Source organism: Chaetodon auriga, chromosome 13 (assembly GCF_051107435.1).
Source record: "Chaetodon auriga isolate fChaAug3 chromosome 13, fChaAug3.hap1, whole genome shotgun sequence".
Lineage (NCBI taxonomy): Eukaryota > Metazoa > Chordata > Actinopteri > Chaetodontiformes > Chaetodontidae > Chaetodon > Chaetodon auriga.
Window position 1 is genome coordinate 21,484,780 of NC_135086.1, and position 20,397 is coordinate 21,505,176.

Below are 20,397 nucleotides of genomic sequence, written 5' to 3' on the forward strand. Positions count from 1 at the left end.
AAAGGCCTCCAGGATCATGAAAAGGATCATGTTATACACAAGGGAGAAAGACTCGACGGGGGAATATTATCAGCTTCATCCATCACTCCTCCTCTTTGGATCTGACTGGAGTCTGCAGAGATCTGTAACTCCGAAAAGGACTGACTGGTGTTTGTGTAATTTTGAGGGACAAAGCTCATGTCTGAGGTGAAGCTTTAATGTCAACAACACGAGCAAAATAATCAGTTCATTTATATATCATCAGATGAAGAACAGGTTAAATGAAGCACTGTGGCTGCTGGCTGTTCCAGATAGCAGTCAGACAAACCAGATTATATAAATGAGTTTATTTGTTTGCACAACTGAAAGTGATTGCATCTGACATGTCAGTAATAACCTGTCACTGTACAGGAAAGCTGTGCATGCACATCTATGAAAAGTACCACAGATCAAAGTTGAGCCGTTCTGCAGTTAATCTGGGTGAAACTTTCACTGCTCACTTTTATTTTCTTCTCCAAATAAGTTTGACTAACCTGGAAATTTGTCTACAACCTGTCTAACCGTGTTCTCGTACTTCTTCTGCTATGTTTATAGGATTAAACATGTCATTTACAGGCCTTGCGTTTGCCAGATTCTTTCAGTTGCTGAGTAGGTGTGATGGGTCTCCATGCCCAAAGAGCTGCTACAGCTGGGCTCAGACTACAGGAGTTTTAAAGTCCTGGCTGATTTTAAAATGGGGTGCATGACACACATAAGGAGGAGAAACTTCACACATGTTCTTCTCTCTCATCTCGAACATGTACACACCATGAGACTCGAAAATAAAGGCACAGGACACATTATAGGATGTTATTTAGATTATCGAGGGAGGGAGCAAAGCACAGTCTGGCGTGATGTCATGGTGAGGCAGATGTAAACAAAACGAGACCGATGTACAACTCGCTGTAGAAATGTTTTGCGGTGTGAAAAACAAAAGCACAAAGCCAAATGAGTTTTTAAATATCTGTCAACAGCAATATGCTAGCTAACATTAGCCTCAAATGCCAGAATGTTTACCATTCCTTGGCGAATCATCTCACTCACTGGCTATTGTGGTCCTGCTTGGAAAGCACAGACGTAATCATCCAGATTTGAACTCCTAAATATCAAACTGTTTGGAATGATCAGGGTGGCTACCATGAATCTGCAAGCAGTGCGGGAGGTACAAAACTGGATCTGTAAACATTACCTGATTATCTGGGCCAGACATCGGTACCAACCAAGGTCCCAGACCAGATTTCTGCTCCAACTGTCAGGAGGGGTGAATCGAGGATAAACTGACCCAAAACTCCTGCAGTCTGAGCCCATCTTAACACAGAATTGCAGTTTAACAACATAATTCTATAGTCCCATCAGTCAAGGCCCTTGTGCCCTTGTTCCTAAGCCAAGTATTGCTACAGTATAAGTGTCACTGTCATTGTAATTTATTTTTTAGACTTTATTTTTGGGACAACTTTGCCAGAATTAGATATTTTAGACTAGAAGACAAAGACACAGTTTTTAAATACTTACTGTCTTTTTGAATTACTTTAATCTTTTTATGTATGTGTGTGTATCAAGGGTCTGTAATAAGGTAATGTTATAACTGAGGAATGCAATAAAGTGTATAATGATATAGCGTACCTCAGCAATGATAAGCAAAATCTACAGAAACGCCCCTTTGCAGGATTACAACTACCAATATTATTTTCAGTGATTAATTGCTTGGTTTGCCAAACGTTCGTTGTTCAAATGTTTTCGTTCAGCCAACAGTGCAATACTCTGAAAGGATAAATACTCAGAAAAGCTTCAAAATCTCACATTTTAAGAGAGTTTGGCATCATTTTCTTATGTACAATTACAACTTTCCAATCATCTGTTTGATTCATTATCAACTGATCATTTCAGCTCTGATTTTTTACTGTACGTCGTTATCACGTGTTACCTCGGCCCAGTATTGCTGTTTGGTGTCAGAGTCCATGTGTGCGAAGCCTCCCAGGACCAGTGCTTTCATCAGGGACCTCTGCACGGAGCTGGACAGGAGGTGGAGGGGCGGGCTGCGGCTGGCAAACTGCTTCGCCAGGTTCCACCAGCTCTCACACTGCACCACGATGTTTGCCCTGAACGCACATGGAGGCAGAGTGTCTGTCAGAGTCCGTGGTTCTGATGTAACACACAGCAAGCTGTGAAAACATCCACACACTCACACATGATCTCACCCAAAAGACCTCAGAACACTGCTTACTGACAACGAGCACTTTTAAAAAAGTAACGCTGACTTCAAAAAAACCTTCTGGCTTCATGTTGTTGCTCTCCTGTGAAGAGTTTGTAAATCCTATGTGGGTGATTTCCATGCTTGCATTTTGATGATTGAGATTGATTGTTTCTTCTAGTTCATGAAGAGCTGACATTTGGGAGATAAAAGGTTTTCATCCAACTGTGACAACATGATGAGTGGCCACCACATCAGCAGATCAATGATTTCCCCTTTTAAAAATTGTTTGATCTTGTAAAGTCAATTTATCATAGAACTATGTTTTGACTCTATGTGTGACCTGAAATGACTGTTGAACCTTGTGTGCTATCTACTGTCCATCCCTGTTTAATTTGACCAAGTGTTTCATATCTGAGGAGGCAACTGCCTTTTTCCTTTGACCTTGGATGGAAATTCTTCTCTACCACTTCCACAAACTGGACTACTTCCATTCATACAGGCAGGATAAAATAACAGACTTGAACCCCGTTCAGGGTCAGACCTCTAATATGAAACTCTGGTGTATGAGCTCTGTCCTTTCAGCTGAAACTTGGTTAGCGCTGTATTCCTGATTGCTCTGTAAACCTCTTCTCAGTCATTATTAAAGAATACAAACAAGTTTGTCCCATCATCTTTTATAGAAAGGTTTCTCACAGGAAATAAGAGAACTTTCACCACAGATCTACCATCAAAGGAAGCCAAGAGGCTTGAAACTATTCAGTACATCTGAGAAATAAGTAAAAATGCTGTTGGTTGCTTTATGGGGAAAAAGCAGGATGAAGGTTTTTTGAGGCCTGATCCTTACTGTGCAATAAAACTCCCACCACAATTTCCCAAATCTTCTGATGTCATGTTTTGTCCGACCATCAATCCAAAACACACAGATATTCAGTCTGCAATCATAACAGACCAAGGAAACCACTAGATATTCACATCTGAAGAGCTGGATCAAGAGAACTTTTTCTTAAAAAATGAATAAAAACAATTCACTCATGATCAAAATAGACGTCAGTTAATCTTCTGTCGATCGACTAGCTGCTGCAGCCCGACACCGCTGTCCTCACCTCTCCCTCTTTTCTACCAGCGTCACCAGCAGCTCCACCGTGTCGTTGGCCAGCTCAGCCTCTGAGCTCCACACAGACAGGTTGTTGATCACCTTCTCTAGAAGATATCCCACAATCCACTGGGCCCCCTCCGTGTCTGCACCGAATGCTGTGCTCATGGGAATGCTGATCTGAGGAAAGACAGAAAAAACGATGAGTCAGGAGAAACATCTAGTTCATTACTATTACGGAGAAAAGACATTACAAAGGCGAACTGCAGTGACTGGTCTGGAAAAGATTTTATATGTTTTGTAGAGGTCAGCTGGAGGGAACAAGAGAGGAGCAGAGAGGATCAAACCTGCTCATAGAGCTTCTCGTCCACCAGTAGGTACGTCTTGGCCCAGCGTCTCAGGAACCACACGATGTCCTTTCCCATCTGTGGGCTCAGCAGCTCTGTCAGGCTCGCTCTTGTTGCCCGGGACTCAACCTCTGAAGTCCGCAGCACTGCTGACAGCAACCTGTGACAAGAACATGAGAGACAGAAATAGTTGAAATATGGGAAGACGAAGTCTGTAAGCCTGTGAGAAAGAAGATGAGATGACAGATGAAGATGACCGATTAGGCAAAATGAGTAGAAAAATAAAAGGCTAGAAGAAGTGTGAGAATAGGGAAGGATGAGAGAGAAGTTAAGATGAGATAGGTTAAATAATAAAAACAAGGCCATGACAGGATAAGGAGCTCAGCAGAGACCATATAAAAGGAGCTGGGAGTGAGCAACATTTTATGGTGGACGATACTTTATCATCTTGGCCTCAACATCACAATGAAGGCAAAAGTCACAATGCAAAGGATGCAGAGTAAAGCCACATTAACAGTTTCTGCATCCGTGTGGCTGCAAGGGTGAGCCTAATGTAAATTTCATCATCTTTCCATGTCAGCAAGGGGTCTGCACAGTCCATCCAATGGCAGGCCAAAAAATGTACACGCCAACAAATGTGTAATCCTCCCTTGCAGACACCCCCACATCGGTCTCTGGACTACATTTGTGCTTCATGCGGCCAAGTAGCCCCACAATGGTTTATTAGACAAACCACGCTACTGTCTGCCTGAAAATGTAAACTAGCAAACATCACCTTTACACAAGGCACTTAACTTGTGTTATTCTATTACTGGATACACGATGTTTGTATCACCTACCATGTAACCGTGGTATAGTGGAATTAAAAAATCTCAAATCTGAATCTGAACTCTGGATGAATCAAAAGCTGAAGGCGCAGGTGCAAATGAGGAGGAGCGGGTTCAAAACAGCGATGCTAGTCAGTTGCGTGGACTCACTTTGGTTTTGGTCAAGATAATACTGAGCGAAATGAAGATTTAATCAGAGGCGTGAGGGCGAGGTGTAATTAATATTCATAAGATAAAGGTTCAATCATTGTTATGGAGGGAACTGTGACGGTGAATTGTGATCCTGGTTCCAAATCACACACACCGACAACAACATGATCAAACCTTAACAGATAGATATCATCCTGATGCCCTTTGCGTTTGTGTGGATTTGGATTTGAGAAACCATTTCTCACACACACACACACACACACACACACACACACACACACACACACACACACACACAGTTTAAAGGACAGAGAGACAAAGGGCTTAAAGAGGCTTATGGGTCCGGCCCCCTCAGTTGAGAACAGTGCACAGTTTCACATTGTTTGCAGAAAACAAAACCACGCTGACATTTACAGGGCTGGGGTCGTCTGCTCGCTGTTAGGAAACCTGATGCCATCGGCCACTCGTCTCTGCAATTCTCTGTCATTGCTGTCATCCCCCCCCCACACAAACTCACACGCACACACGCACCTCTACCTAATGAACAATCTAGAAAACACAGGGGCTCAATGACCTTCAACAAACAATGTCTCTGGCTGCTGTGATTATCTATTGTCGTCACTGTGATTATCCGTACACACACACACACACACACACCTGCATGCACACGCACACACACGCTTGCCCTCATACAGACAACCATCCGGTGTGACTGCCAACAGCCCTGAACAGCACAAGGTTTGTAACACCAGTCACATACTGTCAGGCTGCACAAGTAATTGTTGAAAAATAAATCCCATTTGATGACAGCGACTGCATATGCTTTGCATCCCTGAGTCCATTTCATTATATGTTGGTGTATTTTAGAGCCATCAGTTGATGTTCAACAACCACACAGGAAGAAGCCCATTGTGCAACATCCATTATGTGTTGACAACAATGTCTAATCCCACAGTAGCAGAGAAACATGCCAGAATGAAACGCAGCAACACGACAGGCAGCGGTTTAAATAAGGTGCCACAATCATAAACATGCATTTCTACTCTTACAGAAAGCGCTGGCTGAATATTTGTTTTCAAAGTTAGAAATCTCTGCCCTTCTGGAAATAACAGTTCATTATTTTTTATTGATCAACAACTCGTTTGACAACCCTGCAGATACATTGTTGTCATTTTGAGCTGTGGTGCAGCAGAAAATGTCTTGATTTTTGACCTGCAGCAGCAAATACCCTGTCCATTTCTGTGCTGATAACTGAAAGCGTGTATTGGGAGTGGTGGTTGCTGGGCTGTAGGGCAGCAGCTAGTGATTATCTGCATTACTGGTTTACCTCCAAGTAGCTGTTTGGATTAACTGATTAATCATTAAGTCTATAAAATGTCAGAGCATAGTAAAAAATGACCATCGTAATTTCTTAAACCCCTAGCTGACATTGTCAAACTGCATGTTCAGACTGACGAGCGATCCTACTTTGAAATGCTGGACTTTATGAGTTGATGAAGAGTGGCCAAATCCACCTTTATTTTTGGTCCCTGTGACTGTAGACTGTCTATTTAAGGGCAGAGAGAGGTACAGGTTCAGGAGTCTGAAGGACACACCTCCATGTGTCTCATCCTTGCAGCTTATGTGAAAGTCAGCTCATGTAAGAGCCGTGACAGATTTATTAAGCAGTATTTTGTGTGTGAATGCTTGAGAGTTGAACAGTTTGTCATCCTGAGCCAAATGCACCGCACACCGGCCTGAAACCACATTAAACCACAACCGCGGTGAGAGGGTCGTAGTTACTGTGCTTTACTGGCTGCACCTTCAGAGAGTGTTTGAGTGTGAATGTGAAGGAACTAGACCAGCTTTTAGCTTTATAGGACAATAACTGTGACAACACTGAGAAGTCCAACTAGCCTTGGACAGTGAGGATGTCTATTCTGGGTGAGTTTTATGGGGGTCTGGCTGGTAAAGTGAGATGGACTGTCACGACATCCAAGGACTACTGGACACAAAGAAATGTCATCTGTCCATCTGACAGCAGTGTGTCCGGTCCTTCACTCAGACTTATTGCGGTGTTAAATTCATTTCAAACCTGTGCTGCACACCATTAATCACACGTGCTTTGCTGAACACAGGTTCAAACCTGAGACATTTACAGTCTTTTCAGTCTTATGATGAGAGCAAGTGAAGCTCAAATTCCTCTTTCACCTTACATACCCATATGTTCTTAGTTATTTTGGAGATTCAAGCTCTCGACATTAAGGTTCTCAAAGCTGGATTCCAGTAAGTGTCGGGTCTGACAGCTATTAAGTTGTCTTAGTATATTAATCAATTCAAAATGTTACATCAACTGCAACAGTACCTGATGACGGAGTCTGTACGGTTGCAGCCCGGTATGGACGAGGCCTTCTCCCCAGGAGACCCGAGGATCTGCAGCGTCGTGTTGATGTCCACCTCTGTCGAGTGTTTGATGGAAAACTCCATCACCTCTGAGGGGATCAGCGGGGTTTCACCCTGAGGGTCGTCGGCTAGTAAATACCCTGCAGAATGTACAGACAGAGGCAGATGACATGTTACAGCCACAGTTCACTTTGCTGATTTTAAGTTCTTACTAAACCTAAAAAAAAGTATTGATTAATTGATTGATTCATGATCAATCTTTTGTAGTTTTCTTTTTCCCCGAAAAATGCCACACCGTTCCCACCATGTCATTTTTGAATATTTGGCTGTTTTATTTATCTTGTATGATAGTAAATTGAATGTCTGCACAAATGTGCCGGTTTTAGTGTTTTTCTGTACTCCACCACATAACATTAAAAAAAAAAAATAACAAAAAAAGGACTTTATCTTTAAAGGGCAGCTCAATTTGGCAGAGTGGCCCACCCAGACTAAAGAGTTAGTTAATGGTGCAGAATCTGCAAAACGTGTTTAACGATGCAGATTCAGACACTATTTCATTAACACAGAACTGGGTGGAGATCTGTTCTTCTGTCTTGTTCACAAATAAAGGCAATAAAGTGGAATACACAGCACTGGAACAGTCATTTGTGAAGCCTATAAAATAGTCATATTCCAGTATATTAAAACATCATCTGGCTTTTTATTAACTTCTTCAAAGTGCCTGCAGCACTACGTATGTCTGCATTTATTTTTAGACCATGTGAAGCCCGAACGCCCTAACAATGATTTTAGAATGATTTGCAGGAAGACTAGCTGAGGTCAGGTACTAACTCAAGCTTAGCGAAGTGAAACAGCATTTATTAAAAGATGCACCCACTGACTGTACTGGCTTCCTCAAAAATGAATGGCTTATGTGCTGAGTCCAAACACTTCCTGTGTTCCAAACCCCAAAACCCCAAAATGTCCTTTTTAACAACAAAAGACACAAACAAACGTTTTATGTCCTGCTTCTGACCTGAGACCAGTATGAGCCAGTGGATGTCCTCATAGAGGTCATCCAGGACTTTGCGGTCCACTGATCCGGGGTCAGATGAGGCCATGAGGTGCTGCTGGGTCCTCTGGAGCTGACCGTGCAGCCGTGTCACCCGGTCCTCCAGCAGACTGTGGGACGAGGTCACAAGACCAATGTCAACATGGGCAACAGAGCTTGACAAAATGCATTTACTATTTTCATAGTATAGTTACACAAAAGGTGACAGTAACTTTGTATAAGACAGTCAGCTTTCTGATGGAGTGGTTACAGCAGGAAATAATATGAAGTGTTCACCTCGTGAGCAGGGGGATGCAGTGATCAGCAGCCACACGTCCGAGCATGCCGATGCTGGACAGCTGGTCAGAGAAAAGCTCTCTGTCGTCTTCCTGCAGCTCGTTGATCTCCTCCTCATCATGAGACGATATGCCATTCACTGACTGAGGGGTGGTTCAGCGTTTTATGAATGAAAGGATGAAGGGATGAAATAAGATGGTGAGTGAGGACGAAGAGCATCGAGAGTGGTCATAGCTATGTTCATATTGTGGAACTCTGAAAACACGTTCTACATGTGCACTAAAGAGGTAAAATAAAGAATGCATAAATATCCTCCATTAGGCATGAGTAGATCCAGTCTAATAAGATACTCTGAAATGAATGGAGTTCACTTCTATCCTTAAAGAGTTTCCAAATTTGCTGTAATCACTGATGAGATGAGAAACATGGCTGTAAATGCGTAAACGGGCTGAATCTCACCAGGTTCCGGGTGCCATCAGGAGCAGCTAAGTGACACTGGATGTATGAGTTGAAGACCTGGATTGCCGGCTGGACGAAGCAGCCGCGAGGAAAATGCTCCTCGTCCTGGACGAGCGTCAACCATGACTCAAGCAGCTTGTCGTAGGCCTCCATGTAAACCATGTCGTCCTTATCCAGCTGAGCAAAGAACGAAAGAGCAATTTATCTCTGACAACACAACCTGCAGGTCATCGTGTGGAGTGAGTGCAAGTGATCGACAGCAGGCAGGATTTTTGTTTTGGTCTTGATCTGATCCTAATCTGATGCTATAGTGTTTAAGACTTTCTGGAGTGCAAGAACTTTGCAGTCAATAAAACAACAATTACTCTTCGGTGAAACTGGTCAAAAACAGTCTCAAGTCTACATTTCTTGCATTTAAGGGTAATTCACTAGTCAAAAATTTGGGAAGCACTGATTTAAAAAGTCTAATTATATTTGTGTGATCAGAGGGTAAGGATGCTTAGTTCCTGTCATGTTAAAAATGCATCCACAAATGGTAAAGGTAAAGGTGTTATATTTTTCCAAATATCACAGTATCTCAAGCGAATAATGTCTCAGGGCTTCTGATCAGGTTCAGTAAACTTTAAACCAAATACCTCCAAGATGTACCTTAATGTAACACACCATGTCACTAAATTCAATGACGACGATCAGATTTTTTATAGCAGATGAAAGTGTTATGACTCACCACCTCCTCTAGGGCGGCACTGCGTCCAAACGAGCAGGTGAGCAGCGTGAGGCAGTTGATGAAGGAGGTGAAGAGGTCGCTGGGCAGAGCTGTCAAAGTGCTTCGAGGGAACATGGTGATCAGATTGGAGATGATATTGGAGATGCCCACTGCCTCAGAGTCCTCGATCTCAATGCTGGGAATGCAGATAATGAAATGTAAGCTACAGATAAGATCTGAATGATTCCTGATCGGGATATAAATAAATAGAGCTCCAAATACTTCGTGCGGTAGACGTTCTGCAAATCAATAAAATGACTGATGCTGTTGGGAGAATCAGGTCAGGAGTGAAAACTGACTGCAGCACATACTGTGGTGAAACAACACCTTGTGAATCTTAGAAGTTCAGTGGTACAAATCAATTTCCTTCTCTTGACAGGAAAGGCTAAGAAAGTCCAAACTGCTTCTTTTGCATTTTCAATTCAAACCCGTGCTTTGGCCTGAGGAAGGGCAGTTTCCACTCTGCAGGGTGAGGCTGAGGCTAAACTAGACTCACTTTCCAGTTTACCCGCTAGTGACTGAGGTTTGGAAATGGGCATGAAAATTGATCCTTAACCAAAACTCGTGGGCAACTTGACCCCTGAGCTGTTTTCCACAGCTGCTCAGTGGTTATTTTTATGGTATTTCTGCCTCATACTACAGTGCGCAGAGTACAAGATGATAGAAAGAATGGCTATAATTACCCTTCTCCTTTTATCATCAGCTCATACCATGAAGCATGAAGTGACAGGTCTGGACATGTTAAAATCAGATTGTGCTCACATGTTGAATTTCAAAACCAGATAGAAAAGTGGCTTGTAATCTGAATTCTACAACATCTGGACAAATCTAACCACAGTGCCCGAGCAGTCAATGTGAAGAGATACTGAAGGATCGCAAGAAGAAGTCATAACGCAGTCACGTTTTACAGCAATTTAAGGCTCAACATTAACGACAAGCATTTAATCAAGTGTAAAATATTGTGTACCTAGACAATGGGTCTAGAGCCACACTAGCGGCTCTGTGAGGATTTACTATGGTACAGCAGTGCTTTGAGGTAAATGCTATCGTCAGCATGGTAACATGCTCACAATGACAATGCTAACATGGTGATATTTAGCAGGTAATGTTTACTATGGTCCCTATTTTAATTTAGAGTGCTAAAAGTAGCTAATCATTAGGAAACACACGGTACTGCTGAGGCCGGTGTCATTATTTTTCCAGGTATCTGATCACAAACCAAATTGTACGAACTGAAAATTTGACCTGCTGTTCGCGCTTTAGGAAAAGTCAGTGGATCACCAATATCAGGACTTCACCCTCTGGACACCACGAATGTCTGTACAAAGTTTAACTGACTGATTAGTCTGACTGATCCACCATCCAGCATGATCATCCATAGAGTCTTGCTACCAGTGTGGCTAAAAATGCTTAAATGTAACACTTCTTGTTTCAACATGCCAAAAGAGTCATTAAGAAGAGTCTTAACTTGGGGCTTGCTTGAGTAGGTATCTTAAAATCCCAACATTACACCACGTGACTAAACTGTGAGCAGGCATTTGGGGCAGAAACAAGAACAAAGGCCAAAATTCAATGTGTGAGAGACATAAGAGGAACAAAGTGGGTGGAAAAAGCTCCAGATGAACAATAAAATCGACAACAAAACAAGTCAGAATCGAGGAAATCAGACTGGAATGGCTTGGGATTTCGCCAAAAATGTGAGTGGAACTTTCCAATTCAAAACATACTTTACAAGCAGCGTGTCTCTATAGTTGCAGTGCTGCAGGGCAACACCACAAATTACCACATTTTTGGGAGATAATTACATAAAATAAGCAGCGTTTGGTAAGGATCCTTAAAATTTGGTATTTAAAGAAGTGTTATTCAGCGGGACATTTTGAAGTTGAAAAATAAAGTTGTTAGTACTTTCCAGGAGATTTTGGGATTTCTGTAGTGCTGTTTCTTTGTATTTATCTGCTGACATGTACACAAATACAAGCATATTTGTGCTTAGCTAAAAATTGGCTGATAATATCAATCAGGCTCTACTCATGAGTGTTTTCCCCAAACAGGTTCATCCAAGTTCTTGGATGATGCATATAGTGCAAACCTATTCAACTAAATACACCATGTTACCCACACTCAAAGGGAAATCCCCTTTTAACCCCTCTACAGACACAAGCCCTTAAAATTTAGGTATATTTTTGTCTTTTTTGTGTTGCCTTTGCTTCCCCAAAACAGCAGAAGTCTTAATCCTGAATATGTGTTTGAACCAGCACACCTCTCCACACTCAGGCCCAGTCACAGAGGAACATTGTGTGAGAGGCCTAGCTAACCCCTATCAGATGGAGTTAAATTGCGAGCAGAAGTGTTCAATCACTGTAGATCAGCCATCCCTCTCTGCATGGTTTTCCGATGAGGCAATTGGAAAAAAGCTCCAAGAATAGGTGATTACAGACAGAGCAGGAGAGGAGGGAAGAGAGAGGGAGTGAGTGAGAGAGAGCCTGGGAGAGAAAAGGGAGAGAGAGAGAGAGACCCCCTATTCACCGAATCACGTGGTCCGACAACAAGCTCATGTGCACATTCAAATGTGTGTGTCTGTCTCAGTTATTTATACATGTGCATGTGGCCCCTTAATTCAGATCAGAACCACTTTGACTACAGACACACCCACAAATGAACAGAAAATTCTTCTTTTGTACTTAGTGGCCCCAGTTAATCATCTCTCTCTCAGTCTCTCTAACACACACACACGCACACGCACACACACGCACACACACGCACACACACGCACACACACGCACACACACATCCCATGAACGCCACTATTTCTGTTAAGTACCTCAAACCTATTAATTTTTATACACCACTTTTATTAACAGTTATAAAGTGCAACAACAGCCACAGCATTATTAAAACTATATACAAGGAACAGTAAAAGAATATTAAAAGTAGGGCTGGGTATCGAAGCTCACTTTTTTGGTATGTCTGGTTTGATTTATTCCTGGAATTAGTCTTGAACAGACAGCTGCCGATTTATTTCAAAATCTTGCCAATTTTTGACCATTTCATTTTGGCAAAGTCTTTGTATGGTTGCTTGTATTTTGACAACATCTGAAATTTGAGAAATTTAGCTTATTTTAACCAAAAAAAGTACTGTAAGGTTATCAAAAAAGTCTTGTTTCAGTATACACCCAAATTAATAATAACATTAATAATCAAAACTTTATTTATCTAAGACTTTTCTTAATGTTACAAAGTGCTTTGCAAAAGAAAAAAAAAAAGAACCAGACAAGGCAGATAAAATGAGAAAAAGATCGAGGACATGAGGACACAGAGGAATGAAAGACAATAAGATGAAATGAGAGAGTCCACAGTGTGGACCTCTATTAGCAAAGCCAATCACCCTCAGTCATAACCCACAGCTCTCCATCTGCAGATCTTAATGATCAAGAGGGCACATACCAGGTCAGAAGATCAGAAATCTATTTAGGGGCAAGATCATTTAAGGTCTTAAAGTAGGCAATAAAATTTTAAAATCAACTCTGAGAGGGAGCCAATGTATGGAGGCAAGCACAGGGGTGATGTGATCATGCCTCTTTGTTCCAGCAATGAGTTGAGCTGCAACGTTCTGTACCAACTGAAGACGGTGGAGGGAGCCCTGACTGATACCAGAGTAAAGTGCATTGCAGTAATCAAGCCGAGAATAGATAACAGCATGTATAACTTATTTTAGATGAGCAATTGATAGAAATGGCCTACTTTTAGAGATTATCTTGAGCTGGAAAAAACATGGCTGAACAACACTTTTGACTCGATCATCAAAACAGAGTTCAACATCAAGTATTACTCCAAGATTCTTAGCAGAGAGCATAACAGTATATGAAAAACCACCGAGATAAGCACCAGAAGAGCTGATGGAATTTGGGGGACTGAACAGAATGACTTCAGATTTATCATCATTAAATTTAAGGAAACTCTGGGACATCCAGGATTTGGTATCAGACAGGCAGGAGGTGAGATTAGCTAGGTTACTAGGATCAGTGGGTTTTAACAGCATACATAACTGAGTGTCACTGGCATAAAAATGGTAAAACACACCATTGCTTTGCTTACGTGGCGTGTATGAAAAAAAAACAGAAGGGGGCCAAGAACTGAGCCTTGGGGGACACCACAATTTAACTGAAGCGTCAATAAAGAAGTGTTACCCAGAGTGAGAGAAAAAAGCTCTGTTATGTGGGTTATAAGCTGAGAGCCGAGCCCTGACACAGTTGATGACAGTATTGTCTCTGTAAGACAATACTGTGATGTGTGTCAAAAGATGGCACTTAAATCTAGGAGTCCTAAAATCGAGCAGTCACCTTTGTCTGCAGTTGGCAGCAGGTCATTAGTAAAGTTAACATTTACCGTCTCAGCACTATGCAGTCCTCTAAAAGCAAACTGGAAACTGTTATTATACATAAAAGACATCAGGTGGGATGAAATAACTTTGTCCAGAACTTAAGATAAAAAAAGATTTGGAGAGTGGCCTGAAGTTACTTAAAGACAGGAGGTCCAGATTAGTTTTTTTTTTTTTTTTTTTTTTTTTTAGCAGTGGCTGAACAATGGCATGCTTAAAACTGTCTGCAAAAGAACCAGAGGTCAGAGAGCTGTTAAAAATCTGCTAAATAACAGGGCTAAAAGTGGGAAATACTTCTTTGAGCAGCTTAGTGGGGATGATATCTAAGATGCAGGAAGATGAGTTCATATGAGAGACTCTAACACTGAAAATGTAAAACTGGGTAAAAGAGGCAGAACCGACATGTGGAATGGAAAGAAAGAAAGGGTCAAGCTGGATTTGGGACCTGATATCCTCCACCTTCTTTACAAAATGAGCGAGGATTTTTTTGGACAGCTGAGCGTCAGGTGTTGGAGAAGAAGTGGAGGGACCAGTAATAACAGAATCATTAATCTTAAAGATGACTTTTGGATTATGATTAGTTTTAGATATCAGTTCAGAGAAGTAAAATATGTGCAATTTCAGACTTTTTTTTTTGACCTTCCATTGTCGTTCAGATTCTTTCAGGGGCTAACAGTGTGATCATTCAGCCAAGGGAAATTATGTGGTTTTAACTTCCTGGTTTTAAATGGTGCAATTTGGTCGAGGATTGATTGAACTTAATTGTTAAATGAACAGATTGAATGAGGTTAAAAGAGTCTGTAAGATCTAAAGAATCTGAGTTGAGGGAATAGGAAGGACAACAAATATGAATGATAGAAATCACCAGGAATGAGCACCCTGTCATATGTAGAGATGACAATGCAAAACACTCAACAACAAAATCAACTGATTTAGATGGCCTATAGATTAATGATGCAGAGTAAATTGGGAGGGTTAGTGATTAAGAAATTTAAACCTTCAGAAGAAATAAAATGAGCTAGACTGCCTCCTCTTCCAAAGGGCCCGGGGTTACGAAAATATGCAGAGTCAGGGGGTCTAGCCACAATTAGGGAAACAGTGTCCCCTGAGGACTCAGTAATCATAAAAATTCCAGATTAGAAACAATAAAATCATTAGTAATGAAGTACTTATGACCAAGAGAGCCGGCATTCAAGAGGCCAAAGCTGTTCAGTATCACAGCAGAGAAGGAAAGAGCATACAGGGAATAGAACATTAATTGTTATTATTTCCACTTTTAGACATGCCGTGTGGACAGGAGGCTCTGTGCCATATAATGGTCTGTATGGGGAAAATTCTTGATGACAGGGTAAATGACAGATGAGGCCAGATGAGGGCAGAGAGGTTCAGGCTTTAGGACTGAACAATTCTAACAGCAACTGTAAGCCAGTAGAGGGATAACAAAATGGGGCTAATGTGTTGTCTTCATGTAACTAAAGTCCTGCAGGTGCATAATAACCAACTGCAGACAATTTAGTCCTGTTTGAGCTGGAAAAAGTGTTGAGACTTCCAACATTTCATTTCCTCCAAGCGGTTTGTTAAGGCAGTCAGGCTGTCAACATCTTTAGGTCTGACAGGGAAGTATAGTTGAGTATCATCAGCTTAAAAATGGACGTATAATGTATATTGTCAAGACAACAAGAGCAGGTTTTATGAAACACTGTTTCTATGAACGTTTGTCAAAATATTAACTCATAGCAACTCACATTTAAAGCAGTGTGAACAATAACAGCCTTTTGATTTATAATATTTTTGAGTGGAAATCAGGAATGTCCCATGCAGCGGGAAAAGTCTTGTCAAAATGAGATTTAGGAAGTATAATAAATCAAGTGCTGAGAATTACGGGATCATGAGTATTCTTTCTAATGTGAAAAACAATACTCTAGCAGTTTTACCTGCTGCATTGTATTCCAGCATTAGCTCCGTCAGCAGTGGATGAAGCGCTTCCTCCACTTGACAGTTCTTCCTTTTACGATGAAAGCGGCATAGAAAATGTGCTGACTTTCGGTTTAATGGAAGTGAGTCTGTCATAAAAGTCTAATCGTCAGAGCTCTGCAATGGAAGATCAGGCGTGAAAAGAAGTGATATCTCAACTCAACTCAAATTGAATTAATAAAAAGGGACTGATTAAGAAAGAGATGGAAGGTTGAAATCCAAGGCTGAGAGTGAAGGTGCACGGGGCAACGTGAACCGAGGACATCTCAGTCTGAGTCACAGGCTTTGCTGACAAGATAAAGATATCCAAAGGCAGCAATGCCACAATATTTGTGAAGAGCTACTGTAGCAAAGTCTTGTGAAGGTAAGAGCCTTGTAGGTGAAAACCAAGCAAATTAAGGGGGAGATGAAATCATGGGAGGATAATCTCTAGCTCTAGCAGCTCTAATAGCACTTCCATTAAGAAATAAACTGGCCCAAAACATTTGAGCGAAATCATAAAGCACCAAACAAACAGTCAGGGGTGCAGTTTGACATAGTGTCTCATGGACAAGATTAAATGGATGCACCTATGTGTTTTGTTTTGTTTTTTTTTTTGCTGAGCAGTGTGTTAGGCTGACATTTATAGATTCACACAGACCACACACAGATTAGCCTCCAGCCAATAATGGTGTGCCAGTGAGGTCAAGACTTTCATAGAAATGTTGCAGAAATAAATCAGGTATAAGACAAAGAGTCAACCCACAATTCCTGCGTAGTACCTCAAAAACTAGTCAAACATGCAGATTTGGCACTTCTCTTTGTCTTCTATCATAATAAACTGAATATCTCTGGGTTTTGTTTGACTTCTTGCTTGAAGGGACTTTTTTCTTTTTTTTTCTTTTTTTTTTTAGAAAAAGAACCACAGAAACAACTGCTGGGACAGGACTCAAACTCTCTTAACCTTTAGGTAACTGCCACCTCACCCAGCTGCTAAAAAAAGAGCAGTGATCGCTTTTAATGCATCTTCCTAAAGCCCGAAAACACTCTCTGACTCCCTGCACCACACACAGGAGCGATCAATAGGCTCCGAACAGCCGCCTGCGAGCCAAGCCACAGGCTCACACAAGTCGCAGCGTTTTTCAGCACAAGATCACAAGTTCTATTTCTTCACATGACCTCTGCTAACAAGCAGCCAATACAAGAGGCACGGACTGAGGAGGCCCTACGGCTCAGCTTCTTAAATGCTACACACCTGCCCACACCAATTCAAATGTAATGCCGCTCAAGTCATGAATCCCCTCGAGTATATCTGGTTAAAGTACACAATGGAGTGTATTTGGAGGCACAGGTGCCCCTATATGTTTGTTTCATGCGGCCTTACCTAACCTAAAGCTAAAAAAAACTGTGTAGGTCACTTTGATAACGCTTCTTTGAAACCGAGTCAGGATAAGTGCTGCATTTCTTCTGATTGGACAGTCTGATTACAAACCCTTGACTCAGAAGTCCAAAATGACACCTCTGTGGGATGAGATGGGGGAATGGCTTTGTAGTAGAGAGGCTGAGAACATTTTGAAGTAGTGAGGAAAATTGGCTTTGAGTAGAGGTTTCAGGGTGAAAAACAGTCAGTTCCTTTGCTCTGAACACCCAGGTTCAGTCCTGCTTGGTGAAGGGATTTGCAGCAGAATAAATTGAGCTGAACATTGGAGTACACGCGCAATTTATTCTAGTGGAGACCTATTGCCATTTCGATGCATCTGCTGCTTCATGAGTAATGAAGTATGAAGTAATGAAGTAATACTAAAACAAGAGCAACAGGCCAAAATTCATCTTCCACTTGCACAATATCAACAGAGAAAATACATTTAAATCACAGGTATAAATCCTACACTGAAGTGCACCTCAAAGATCTCCTTAAGACTTGAAGCAGCCCCTGTTTCAACCTATATTCATGCTCTATTTATTCATTTAAAGATTATACATCTGTAAGAACGTTGTGTGGCTTATTTTGTCATTGCTAAAAATAAAAGTGACAAACGAATGAAACTAATTGGAACGTAACAACATTTGTACCAACTACGTGTTTAAACGGCTACAATTTCTCTTATATTACTCTTTTATGTAACCATACATGCCATCTGTATTTAATGTCTCGCCACTGTCTTTTATTGCGAAGCACTTGCTGACTGCTGCCCCAGAAAAATCATTTCCTACATAGTTATCTACTCATATTTTGAATTTCTCTGCTGCCATAAAATGAAAAGTATACCAAAATCAAAGACCTTAGACATATCACCTCACAGAATATAATCAACACATATCCCTTCTTAATGTCTCATATTTTGGAAATGACATTTTGTTGTTGATACCTGACTCCTGCACGTTATCACTGCACTGAAATCAAGGATCCATCATTAAATTGAAGTTACTGTTATGACATATGGGCTTTTAATAGGATTCAGGTTTGTTAAGGTCTGCAGCACTTCCAGACACAATAGGGAAGCATCAGTTTCATAATAAGGGTCAGGCAGCTCTTTATTATATTAGAATTTACCAGTGTGGTGGTTGCTAGTGATGATTTTTTCCTCTCTAGCTGAAAAAAGGCAGCGTCTCTGTGAGAGCAATAAGGCCTAATTTGATCCTCTTTCACATAAATTTGGTTTTAGCGGAAACTGGGAAACATAAGTTCCTTGTTAATTCTATTTGTTACTGAACTGGAAGACAAGCTCATTCCTCTCCAGCCAGTTTCCCACAGAGTGTGCAGATGCTAGAATCAGAGGCCATTAAAAACACAGACTCAACAAGCAATTACTTCCTGTAAATAAAGCAGAAATGGCACAGTATGAGTCACACTCGTGCTGACGTTGGCCTCCATCACTTGTTGAGTTTCTGGATTTAAGAAACATAAAATCCTTGAGATACTGGAGGGAGATAAACAGCTACTGAGTCTTCAGCCATGGTAACATAACACTAACTGTGCTTCCTGATCTGGCTTTTTGAATGCTACAATATATGCAGTTGAAATGGACAGCTGAGGTTTTATAACAGCATTAGATTTAGATTACACGTACAAAAGACAGACATGCGGCCTTTATTAAAAAATCCACATCCGAGCCGTCTCATAGATTAAAGATCATTCTGCTTCTAATCTGCTTCTATTTATCTACAACTCCCTCTGTGTGATTTGTGGATTTAATGAAGGAAATCAATAAAGGAATGCTTTTACATGCACTGACTTCAATAGTACACCTCACTTCAGCCAGCGACCCTATTCATTGGTCTTCATGTGATTCTTATGCCTGGAATATCTTTACTTTTGAATGCACCCCTGCACAATAGGATTCATTTAGCAAAGGAAAAGCTCATTTGTTATTGTAAAGTTGGTGTGTAATAACCCCAGCATCCCCAGGGGAGCTTCTTTCAATCGGCAGGTCTGAATTAGTTCCATCTGTTGTTTCTAAATCCTCACCTGTCAGCTTAGTGGAAATTACGAGAAGGTTGTGTATCTTATCAAACATAAAATTTGAGAAGAAAGCATGAGAGAGATCAGTGTGATTGATGAAAGTAGTAGACTGATTGCTAGTGTCAACTGGAACAACTGCTCCTTTGAAAACAACATCATATTCTCTATTGAGGGGATTTACGTTTGAACTGGAGTGGGTCCCTGCTGTGAGCTTTTGGTTCTTTATTTTCATTGCTTTTGGAATTGTGGATTGTGGATATTGTCCCCTGTCGAGCTAAGAGGGGATCACCTCACAGCCAACATGGACAGGAACAATAAATACAGCAATGGATAAGTGTCAACATGCATACTGCATGTGACTTGCTTAAAGGCTGGCTAGGAAAAATGAAATTTAACATATTCTCTAAAGAAAACATTCTCCTTGCTGTCAGTACAATACAGAACAAAACCTCAAATTTCACTGAGGATAATCCTTAAGAGAAACACTGAACAGCTTCAATCCTTAAAACTGAATGTAGAAAAGGTGGTCACCACAGTGGCCTGTATTCACCTGCCAACACAACCACTGATGCATCAGTGTGCTAGAGTACATTATTTAAAAAGGATGCCACCTAATAGTTTGCACTTCGCCATGAAGACGTAGCAACTACAGAAATACCAAAAGTAATATTTGACCTTTGTCACAATATTACAATAACCAGAATCCTACATGATATCTAGTCTCTTTACAATATGTCGGTATATGGCCAAGCTCAACTTAAAGAACAATGACGACACTGGAAAAAAATACAACTACACTCTAAAACGGTTACTCTAGTGGCTCTGTGAGGCTGTACTCAGGCACAGCCAGCTGTCTACCATGTCTACAGTCAGCTTGCTACCAAGCTCACCACGACAATGCTAACATACTGATGGCAAGCAGGTATATTCTCTATCATGTTCACTATTTTAGATTAGCTTGTTAACATGCTAATACTTGCCAAATAGCCCAATAAATAATTAAAAATTTTGACCAGATGAAGGCGCTTCAGGAGAAGTCA

At 41.1% G+C, this 20,397-nt stretch overlaps 1 protein-coding gene across 2 annotated transcripts in view; it reads right to left on the minus strand.

Annotated features, from left to right (window-relative positions):
* The window catches only part of xpo4 (exportin 4), a 57,851-nt gene that overhangs the window by 6,770 nt on the left and 30,684 nt on the right, over window positions 1–20,397 (minus strand). For both annotated transcript variants that reach the window (XR_013077973.1, XM_076747647.1), the window contains exons 9-16: window positions 9,525–9,699; window positions 8,798–8,974; window positions 8,339–8,481; window positions 8,027–8,172; window positions 6,974–7,151; window positions 3,653–3,812; window positions 3,316–3,485; window positions 1,943–2,117 (exon numbers count right to left, since the gene is read on the minus strand). Coding sequence is in view for 1 of the 2 variants with exons in the window: in XM_076747647.1 (XP_076603762.1) it covers window positions 1,943–2,117; window positions 3,316–3,485; window positions 3,653–3,812; window positions 6,974–7,151; window positions 8,027–8,172; window positions 8,339–8,481; window positions 8,798–8,974; window positions 9,525–9,699 (1,324 nt within the window). In the remaining variant the exon portion in view is untranslated. The remainder of the gene's footprint in view (window positions 1–1,942; window positions 2,118–3,315; window positions 3,486–3,652; window positions 3,813–6,973; window positions 7,152–8,026; window positions 8,173–8,338; window positions 8,482–8,797; window positions 8,975–9,524; window positions 9,700–20,397) is intronic.